Source organism: Choristoneura fumiferana, chromosome Z, assembly GCF_025370935.1.
Source record: "Choristoneura fumiferana chromosome Z, NRCan_CFum_1, whole genome shotgun sequence".
Classification (NCBI taxonomy): Eukaryota; Metazoa; Arthropoda; class Insecta; order Lepidoptera; family Tortricidae; genus Choristoneura; species Choristoneura fumiferana.
In genome coordinates, this window is record NC_133472.1 from 29,241,006 (window position 1) to 29,253,043 (window position 12,038).

General features: G+C 35.7%; 1 protein-coding gene across 3 annotated transcripts in view; it reads left to right on the forward strand.

The window, feature by feature from the left end:
• Window positions 1-12,038, forward strand: part of LOC141433708 (uncharacterized) — a 99,171-nt gene that overhangs the window by 36,456 nt on the left and 50,677 nt on the right. For all 3 annotated transcript variants that reach the window (XM_074095819.1, XM_074095811.1, XM_074095804.1), the window contains exon 8: window positions 11,808-11,838. In XM_074095819.1, the coding sequence (XP_073951920.1) occupies window positions 11,808-11,838 (31 nt within the window). The remainder of the gene's footprint in view (window positions 1-11,807; window positions 11,839-12,038) is intronic.

The window sequence follows — 12,038 nt, forward strand, 5'->3', positions numbered from 1 at the left end:
TCTCGGTAAAACCTAAGCCAGTGATATCATGGTTATATTTACAAAAAAGGTCTGTAAACAACACCGATTCGCTCAAGACGGGTTAAGGTAGCACAAAACCTTACCCACGAGTTCATAGAATACCTAAAATTGATTATAGCGTTAGTTGGAAGCTCGGTGCCCACTTAAGAATAGTTTTTAACTCCTTCACATATGTTGTGTTCTAAAGGTTCTCGTATTTTCTTGTGATGTTTTTTACTTAAATATCATTCTAAATAAATAATTATTGGCACCTATAAATTATCTGTTCTAGCATCATGATTCAAATGACACTTGATGATTATGCAGCTTTGTGAGGCGGTAACTAATTTTTTCCAACAGAGATATAATGTTTGAAACAATGAAATCACATTACAACTGCGGATTGTTCGAATATTTGAACTGAGATTTGCTAACAAATTGTTAAGTTACTGCGTAGGCACTGTGTTATATTAACTTACTACAAATAAAAGAGCTTATTATTAATTTGCAAGATTGTTTGTCAGAGTCGGAAAGTTAGTTCGATAAGTAACCTTTAAACCAACAAATAATGCTATTGCCACTTTTAGCACTAGGTCAAGGAGGCAACAGTGGCTAGGATTTTTTCAACAGGCTGTTGCATGAAAAATATAAATCCCTGAAATGGTTGTTACAAGCACAAAGCACGGTGCATTATTAAACTTTCACATGTTGGATTTGCTATTACTTTCACCAAAAAAGAGATATTCATTATTTTAAAAAAAATGGAAATCGAGCCACTGTGTAGACGTCGTGGTACACAGTGACTAGTACCCCTAGTAGACAGTGGTTCTAACATTACACAGTGGCTACTTCGGAATCGAGCTACTGTTTACCACGATTTGCCGCTCAATCGTGTAAGCCATTTGGTATAAGATTAAGAGTTTTCATATACAATGACCGTTCTTGTTAGTTTAGTTGGTTCCTCAAAACTCGCAATCATAATGATACCAATTGTGTTGCGTACTACCACTACCACTATAAATCACTACAACTACCACTAACATAATACATAACCATTGAATACACAATAAATAATGATACCAATTGTGTTGCGTACAGTCAAGGGCAAAGATATCGACACTGCCAAAGTTGCAAAAATATGTATACGCGACTCTATGCACATAACATTAAGGCCGTGTATACATGTTTTTGCAACTTTGGCCGTGTCGATATCTTTGCCCTTGACTGTACTACCACTACCACTATAAATCACTACAACTACCACTAACATAATACATAACCATTGAATACACAATAAATACTTTGACTTTGATATTTATATATTTATTCTGGTATTCGGGACAGAGACAAATCCAACAAATTAAAAACCATGAAAATCGGCCCAGCCGTTCTCGAGTTATAAGTGTTCGAGCAAACCCGACTTTGTTTTATATATTATTATATAGATTTATTATTCGTTATATTTTAAGTCGCCCGCTCTTCTCCCACTACTTTTTTATATGTAACTACGACTATGACTTCAGTTTAGATTCAGACCAGATTATGGTTTGTCTTCAGTTCATAGGTTTGTGGATAAGTCTCGAAATTTCGAGACTCCCGGGACTGACGATAAAGTCTCGTCTCAGTCCCGAGACTCAAAATTATTTCAGAGACTGGACGCCCTAGAGGTACACAGTGGTTCGCGAGCCAAGTCTGGAAACAAGTCACTGTTGACCCTAGAGCCATTTTGTATTTTAGATGAAACTAGAAACGAACAGCATAACTGATGGCTTCGAATCATCAGCAAATACTGAGTACCTATAATGCATAGTCTTCGACATTAACACAAGAAATAAAATAACTAGTACGAGTTAGGAAAAAATTAAGTGAAACTTGCATAAAAATGTAATTTCGGCAAGATGAAAACAAAAACGCATCATAACAGATCCGCGTGCCGCCGAAACAGCCGAATAACTAGTTCATATATGATCGAGTATCGAACGCTTCCGTTTGATGTAGAGGACAGTTTTATAGCTTATTCCCTTTTTAACACAGCACCTTCAAGCCACTGTTCCCTTCGAGCCAGTGTTCCCTCCCTTGCAAAAATATCGATAGTTTGCGTAACAGTAGGAGGGACTCTAGTTACATCAGTTTGGCATCTGTAATTTGAAGCATGTTAGAAAAAATAGAATATAACAACACAAAACCAATGAAATAAATTAATGCCATGCCATGCATGACCTACATTTCAGAGAAGCACTGACGTCATGATTTTAAGAAATCGTAAACATTGTTAACGATGACAAAGTTTATGTTAATGTCTAAATGTCGTGTCTTACCTATTTATGAAGTATTCGTGGATGCTTCACTTAACCGTAAATTATTATTTTTTAAAAATTGTACTGTCTCTGACAAGCAAAACTTGTATTTTTACAACACTCGCCTGATCTGCGTCTGCCTGCCTACCTTGTCTGGCCATTGAAACTGAATTCCCGGATTCTGCTAAATTACCATAGGAGGGCTGACTTTTAAGTTATGTCGTTTGCAAACCTCCCGTGATTATTATAAAAAAACTAGTATCATCTTAAAATATTTGAATTTAGAATTCGAAAAACAATAGAATGACCTGAAATCGGGCGAACCATTTTAGTACAGCGTCGGCATCGGTTCAAAATTGACAAGTCAGTTTTGAAAATGGAAGTTTCGAAGGAAAATTTACGTGCGATAATTTTTTACGACTTTAAAAGGGGTTTAACGCGTCTTCAGTGCTTTGAAGAGCTGACTGCGGTTTTTAATAATAAATCACCATGTCACTTTATTTTTATAAGTACCTAATCATTCACTTATCTAAAATATTCGAGTACTTATATTCCAGTTTTTATATGTCGAATTTATGGTGGGCTGGACGCCACCAGTGACGTGGCGCTGTGACAACTGATTTTCCACCTGTTTTCCTAAATTATCTACATGACCTCGGTAATGAGAAACATGGTATAGCTTACATGCTTATATGCATGCAATAAATATTTTTTATAACTTTTTGTGACAGCTCCTATATCAGAATTAAATACAAAAGCCTGATTATCACTTTGACTTATAAATGAATAAAGCCTTCGATGTAAGTATTTGTGCTTAAAACAAAATTTAACTGAGAAAGGAATTTCTTGAAAAAATACATAAGTCACTCTCTTCTCAATCTGTATTTACTCTACACGACTGCCCTATATTGTAGTTTTGTTGGTACTTACATCGTATAGTATAACCTAACCAACAAAAAGTTGGAAAACCCCCGACTTTGTCACTTCAAAGCTCAATATCTCAAAAACTGCTAAACCGGTAAATTGCAAAGAAATATTACTCTAGCAAAAACATTTAAATAGATAGGTACAGTGGTTTTGCTTATAAGGTTATGAAGTGGGTACGTACTTAAACTAGTCCCTTTTGATACTTGTGATAAGATACACCTCCAACAAAGTTGATTAAACAATTATATGGTAAAATTGTTTTGTCATTCAGTAGGTTAACAAATTATTGTTAATGTTGACGTCAATGCATAGGTACAATATAAATACAAGTATACGCTTAAGTGCTCGCCTTGAAGGAAACACACTTTCAGTTAATGAAATCAATAGAAATTATTGTAAAATCAAATCAAAATTTGTAGAGAATATTTTAAACCACTGATAATATAAGAAGACATTGTTAAGAGCATACTCAGCACTGTAACGGCAATGAACGCAACGATAAAATTGTGATAGATGCACGATAAGAGACAGTGGCGCCTGCACATCTCCCGCGATCACTTCCCAGTTCTGTGCCGGAACTAAGCAAAGTCGGAAATCGTACATGTTCGCACTCTATCGTTGCATAACGATAGTCGTCTCGTGACACCGACGTTATCGCTCAGTACTTACAGAGATGTCTGCGTGCTATAACCTCGCGGCTAGTACGACAATGTGCCATCCGTACCGACACTTGTGTTAACAATGTACGCAGTAAACATGTGCTTGTAGAGGGTGTGACGGAAAGTGTGCTGCGATGTCGAATTACTTCAGGTGGAAAAAAGGGAAGAGAGATGATTTTTATTCAGAGAAACCTCGCAGCCGATCGCTGGACCCTCGATCCTTAGAGCTGAGCGGAATTAGGATTGTGGCTCAAAACCATCAGCAACAACAACAGGTACCTACTAAAAAGTATGAAAGTCGTTTCGATGGTAATTTCTGTAAAAAGCAAATGATAGCAATCAAAATTAGCTCGTTATATCATTTGTTTGTGTCCGTTGCATACTTCGTTATCAAGTTCGCCAAGCGCGACGATGCGACTACCCACTGTGATCTCACATAGGCTAATCGATAAATTTTGTGCGATTATTGAACGGTTCGTGATTTGATGCTTCTGATTTAGTCCATGAATAGGTATCGTGTAATTAAGTCATTATCATGTGCGGCTCTCGATATTTGATTTAAAACGGTGACGGCATGACTCCTTGTGAACTACCTACGCGTCCACGTTTAGTTAAAAGTTGCGATGCGACGCAGTACCGAGGCCACATAATAACTGGAAGAGTTAATTTAAAAAGGATCGCGCGTTTACACTGTTCTTTAGGTAGATACGTATTTCCACTGCTCGAATATTTTATACTTAAATTGGTAGTTAGTTTTATCTCTGCTAATCAAATGTTTTTAATGTTTTGTAGAAATTGATGTTGTGAGAATTAGTGTCTTTGTTTCGTAAGCATGAGTACATTGTTCTTACGACTAAATATATTTAAATTAATTACCTACTTCATTCAAACTATGGCCAAACCGGGTTGTATGGAAGACAAAAACAGCCCAGCTCTAGGATCGATTCAGTGTTAAACAGGATATGGATGAACTTTGTAGCCATTCAGGTTTTGTTTTTGTAGTATCAATTAATGTTTGTCACTAAGTGTTTTAATTCAGGAAAACTTATATTCAAAGTTTTAAGCTTTCGCGATTGTCACTCATATAATTAATATCACCTGGGAATTACTTAAGGCTATCTATACAACAAATGCACTACTTATAGTCTACTCGAGACCACGGCCATTGCAATTGGGGTTTATCCAACTAGATTTATAACAAAATGTATAAGTATATAAAAAGTGTATTTAGATACACTGGTCAAAAAGTAATAACTACCTTTAAATGGATTCGAATAATTTGAGTCAGATTCGTCCATTTCCAATATCAGTAGCTCCACTAATATGGTCGAAACGTCGGAAGAAATTTTAGCAAAATATATATTTGCGACGCGAATAATTACTTAGTAATTATAACTAAATTTTCCTTGTACTTAAATCTTGTTTTTTAAACTACTTCGATGGCTACTTATTGAATACGTTTGAATAATAAAAAGGTTAGCTTTGATTGTCTGTTAGTAGGGAAAAATCTTTCACTTTTAGAAATCGACTCTATTCTCGGTTGACATAGGCTATACGAAGTTACAGGAAACAGCTGGTTTGTTATATTTTATTTCTACATCACATCACACATCACTGCTTTCATGACGTAATGTAATGTGTGACCTCCAGTCAGAGATTCGAGAATTTAATTTTTCTTATAAATAATAACATAACTTTAGGTTAGTTTGAAAAGATCCCTTTTAGGGATAAGTTCGCCTTTGTACTCTTTTGTTTTGTTGTTTTCTTTTTGTATTATTTTTGTGTTTTATGTACAATAAAGTATTTACATACATACATTTACATAATTTTATTCAGGCCTCAGATAAGGAACAGTCGCCATCAGATCTAAACACGCTCTAACACACTTGACACTAGGGTTGTGTTTGCATATATTTTACATTCTTCATTGTAGGTAAATACATGTTATGTTTATGTATGATGTGATATCGCGTAGACAAATTAACCTATAGTGGAAATGTCATAAGTAATAAAAAAAAAACTTATCCACTGATCGAGTTCGTTATTACATATTTTGTCATTGCATGGCATACCTAGTGAATGATAGTCACTATTTTTTTTTATTTCTAAATAAGTTCAATGGCTTTGTTCAATGTAAAATCAAAGGAAAAACTTTCGCTAAAATCTAATGTTAGTACGATATAGTAAAATATAGTTTCAATCACTTGCTTGACGCAGTGTTGTACGGCCTGTATTAATAGTCTTTTGTCTAATTTTCCATGTTTCACGGCGACTAAACTAAATTAGAGCTTACAAAATCCTTGTTATAACCGAAATCACGCCATAATCTACAAATAACTATTGAAAGATCAAAGGTAAACAACTGTACCGTATATTATAGTGTAGTTTTTGTGTCAGATTTTTATCTAATGCAGGTAAAATACGGTGACACTATCTACGGTGATACTAAATATGTTGATTGATGAATGTAGTTTCTTTTTATCTGTTTTTTTTTTGTATATTACATAGGTATGGATATATAAGATGGGTTGGGTTGGGTAATATCTGTGTCGCAATCACAACGGGCCTTCTTCTATTCCCTCTGATCACTTAGAACAACTCTGGCAACAGTAGAACTTCCACGCAATTCTATGAGTAAGTAGTTTATTATATGTCGCATAACGAAATGTATCGCACTTTTTTAGGGTTCCGGAGCCAAAATGGCAAAAACGGAACCTTTATAGTTTCGTCAAGTCCGTCTGTCTGTCTGTCTGTTTGTCTGTCTGTCTGTCCGTTTGTCCGTATGTCACAGGCATTTTACTCCAAAACTACAAGATGTATATCAATGAAAGTTCAGTCAGTCGGTACAAAACGATCATGCATTCTCGACCATTCAGCGAATACAGCAGTGACCATTAGCTACGTTCTTTCCGCGGAGGAGCAAGTTTTTTTATTTCTGTGTAATGCAGTATTATTTTCCTTGCATCTATACTATAATATAAAAGTGAACCGTCAGAAGGGAAAAAAACGAGACAGACCAGGATGGCGCTCTACAACACCATTTTGATATGTTTCTCTCAAGCAAAGCATTATTTCTCTGGAATTTTATAGCAATTCGATTCTTTGACCTTGGGAATCGCGAAAAACTTGAGAAAATATGTTATTGGGTGTGTAAATTTTTTATATTAAGCAAAATAAAATCACAAGTTCGATTTTTGAGCGATCTATTATCTATGCCAGTGTTGCCATTCAGGGAAAAATAAATCTATTTATTATCCTGCATTGCAGTCTGTAAAGCTCTTTACCCATGCATTGCCGCGCGCCAGATTACGCTGGGCTTTTAGAGTCATGAAATTTGGTATGTAGAAAGGATGTCTGAAATAACACAGGCTACTTTTATTATAATATTCCCACGGAATAGTTGTTCTTAACACAACAGCTCAAAAATGATTACGCTATATATTTTGGGATTTCCCACGGGAATTTTGTAAAATCCCGGAATTTCAATTGTAACTACCAGATCGAATAGTTTACGCGTGCGAAGCCGCGGGTAAACTCTAGTCCATTGTAATTCTTCTACCTACCTGGCAGTGATAGTAAACTAAAAAAATAGCAAAAAATGGAACCGATTACAAAAACCTTGAGAATATTTTTCTATGTACCTACTAGCTCGAAGTCGTTGCCTCAGCACGAGCCAGCAGGAGTGGAACAATAGTCGTCTACCTCATATATGTATATAGGTACAGGTACTATGGGTTTCAGTCCCTCCTGCTGAGGCGTGCTGAGTCACCGACTTCGAGCTAGTAGGTACATAGAAAAATATTTTCAAGTTTTTTGTAGTCGGTTCCATTTTTTGATATTTTTTTATTTTTGTGGAGTCGGTTTTACTTTTTTGTAACAAATTTTCTCTATTGCTCACTTTTTAGCGATTCGTTGCCAAAGTAAATCTCACAACGATTCCATTAAGCCCAAACAGGGCTTAGTTACGTTGTTTTATAACAGAGTTCAGTTGCCTACCTTCCGGCTTCAACATTAGATCAGCTCAGAAGAGTTATTAGCTTGAAGCTTTTCCTTAGCCGCGTAGGTATATGATTAATGATCGTTTACAGACGAGTGAGCATTACTTAGCTTTGACGAGTTCCGTTGGTCGTCTACGGTCTTTTTCATCAGGTCCAGCTCACCAAATGATACTTTCTGAATGTAAATGCTTACTATCTTAATGCTAAAAATGCCAAAATCGCCATAGGTGTGCCTATAAAATTTGAGGTTTTCCCTCGGATCCCATCATCAGATCTTGACTTGGTGACAATGAGAACACCTCAGAAGAGTTCTCTTTCAAATAAAAAAAGAATTTTGAAAATCCGGCCACAATGACTGAATAATCGGTAAACATACATAAAAAAAATACAAACATTGGAACGTAGAACCTGCTCCTTTTTTGAAGTCGGTTAAAAATTGCATTGGCATCAAGCGGATAAGATGATTATTGTAACTTGAATGTTATTTTAATAACCCGTATATAAACAATATTTTTACCCGACATATTTTACGAGCAAAAATGTGGTAAGTATATCTAGATGTAATTTAACACGTTTTTTCATAAGTATGGCAAAATAAGAAGGTTCTCTCTCATTTCTTCGACTACTTATGTCTTAGTATTATATTTAACGCTGACTATTCACTCCATTTACTAATTTTAGATTGAATATAGATAAGTCGTATTTTCATGATCGTTTCATTTTGTTTTGTACCAAGAATAAACTAAATAATATAATATAATAAACTAAAGAATAAAGTAAATCGCCGCACGAAAGTCGGTTTTACTGAAATAACGTGATACGGCTTTACATTTAAATGCCGTACAAATACATTGTGCTAAAATAGTTCAACATGATTAAATTCTAGCGCCATCACTATCATCACAGTCGTCAATGACAAAACGATCATTACTTTGTGGAACGAGTCCATTAAACCGTCCTTATCTACCTGCCTTCCGTGATGATTGAGGAGTCAATTACGTAACTGTCATTTAATGGCTGCCACCCAGAAGGAACTCCTTCGGCATTCGGCTTATAATTAGAAAAAAATGTAAATCATTAATACCAGCTTCCAAAGAGAAATTTATTACATTTAATTAAAATGAGGCGCCTGAATAGTAGATTATTGTCGTGGCCTGGAAGTAGGCAATTGCTGGCTGAGTATGAGTATTAAACAGACGAGCTTGCGAGTTTTTTCTTTTACAAATATAAAATTTTACTTGCAAATGTGATGAAAAACATTGTATGTCGCACGGGCGGTACTAGAATTACGAACATCGACTCATTAAAGCTCTCAGTCTTCGACTTCGGGCTTCTAATAGACTCTCGTTCGTAATTCCTTATTTACCGCCCTTAAGATACAATGTACTAATAACGACAATTAGATCCGAAAGTAGCTCAATAAAATGGTATGCATAGGGCCCAAAAGTATAAAATTATTTATCCCAATTTGCTACGCTGCTAGCCGGGCTAGATAATTAAATAACATTACTATAAATCTTGAAAATTTTGTAGTATGAATTCTTAGAGTATTATAAAATATTTTTAGAATAATATAATATTTTTGGACGCCAGTTTGGAGGTCTAATGTACCGACAAAATTTCCACTAATCGTATATTTTTCCGACTTGCTTGCTTGCGAGAATATGTATGAATGCAGTTTTTCTAATTACTAGAATCAAAGACATGGTTCCTAAGAACTGATCTTCGTATGTCTTATGGTTTCAGACTTTCCCATGCTGACCGATATGAATGTTACACCCTGTATATTCTATCTCTCTCCGACAGTTCTAACGAATCTAAGGATTCCTCATATGTTAAAATCCGTCCAGCCGTTTAGGCTGCAGCAAGGACTAAAGAAATGGACATACACACACACACTTAGTCATGTGTGTGGGGTAAACGTGCGGAGTGGGTAATTGTACGCAATCACATACTCGTTTATTTCGGCTGAAATGTATGGGGTTGCATACACTTGCACACTGCGTCGTAAAAATACAGCAAAATTATGATTATGGTGCAATAAAAACGTCACTGATTAAAAAAACATTTTATTTCATGGTTTTGAGGTTTTTATATAAGACTCGAGAACCCGAGAAAACTCGAGAAATTAGCCTCGAGAATTCTCGATACTCGAGAAAAAAGGAAGGTCGAGAAACCAGAAACCCTAGTACGTACTTACTTAATTTGGTGATCATAATTAATCGAATGCCACTGTTTTCGTCGGAAACTTGAACAATCAGCGACAAACTGTTACTGTGGAAGTATACAGGGTGGCCCATTTAGATCGGTCAGTTTGGGAAAGTCTGATACTATAAGACATACGAAAACCTGTTCTTAGGAACCATGTAATCGGTTTAATATTTAACAAGAAAAACTGCATCCACACTGTAAAAAAAAAACATGTACTCAACTCGGGAATTGAACCCGGACGATTGAAAAATAAAACTTACTTACATAACGCATATGAAAACAATGTATTTTATTTATTCAAGATATTGTGTTTCATAGTAACATTTACTGCTTGACCTACACTATCGATATCCAAATAGAAATAAGTAATGTAGATTTTTTTTCAAAATGACCTGGTTTGATTCCCGTACTGAGAACAAGTTTTTTTTTTAAATGCTTGAATGCAGTTTTTCTTGTTACTAAAATCGATGACATGTCTCCTAAGATCTTCGTATGTATTATAGTTTCAGACTTTTCCATACTGACCGATCTAAATGGGCCACCCTGTATACTTCCACAGTAATAATTTGTCGCTGATTGTTCAAGTTGCCGACGAAAATAGTGGCGTTCCATTTAACATTGCCGGCGTTTCTAAGGGCTATACAGACGGACTGCTTTCCAGCTGGCGAATGCCCATATATTTTTCATTGCGGTTCCATTACAGTCAACAAAACTATCGAAATGTTGGCAGTTGCAGTTACATATGTGTATGGTTCTACAAAAGTATTGGCCATAAATAAATAGTACATTGTACAACAAGAGCATAAAACTAGCCATTTTACCCGAGGCGTTCATATAGCCACCCGAGCTGGTACGGCGAAGGTAGATAGACACGTCGAGGGGAAAATGGATTTAATACTTTACTGCTTGTCACTTCGTTTGAGAGGAAAGTAAATAGCAACAGTGGAAACAATTGTTCACTAACTAGATTCCTTTTATTTTTAATGCATTGCTATATAATTTAATTTTTTTAGTTTAATCGATTTATTTTGATTGATATGATTGATCTTTAGTAGAGATTTTTAGTGGAGGCCGAATACCGAATATTCGGCAACGCTGTCGGCCGAACGAAGCGCCGAATATTCGGCCGCTGAATATTCGGTACAAATACATGCTTGTCGAGCGCGTAAACAATAATAAGACGAGTCGCAACCTGTCTCTCGTTGCAATGCATACGGACGGGAGCGCAGGCGGGTATTATACCAAAAAGAGTGGCCGAATAGGCCAAATACCTAATAGTGGCCGAATATTCGTAGCATCTCTAATTTATAGTTTTACATAAAATAAAAAAAATATTTTTCGAAGTTATTTTTCACTTCTCATGCTCATAAAGTTGTTATTTATGCTGGGTGTAGGCGACATAAAATTACTTTTTATGCTCTAGTGCATAAAGTAAAATCTTCGTCTAAGACCAAGGTAATCGTACCGGCTCGGGTGGCTAATGAATGCCTCGGGTAAAATGGCTCGGTTTATGCTCTTGTTGTATAAGCTACTATTTATGGTGTACTGTGATGTTATAAAAGTACTACCTACCATTGAATAAGTCGTTAATTTTAGTTTTCCAATAGGGTTCCGTCGCCATAAAATTTTTGTTAACTGCGGGGCTAGACGTTGAAATTTATGATCTTTAACTATAATATCACAAAAGTAACATTTAAACTGTTTCTTTGTTTCAGAGGACAGTAGCTCACCAACAGCATTTATCAGGTAAGCTCATAGAACATAAAGAAAATTATAAACTTAAAACTTGTTTACGCTTCTCTTTGTACAGTCATCGACACAAACGTGTACGTATTATATCGACATTGATGATTGGTAGAGAGTAGGTAAGAACTTTTTCTCAAAAATGACATGAAATATTGACGTTGTGTTACAAATAATAGGCCGGGAAGTATCGCGCTGCAGGC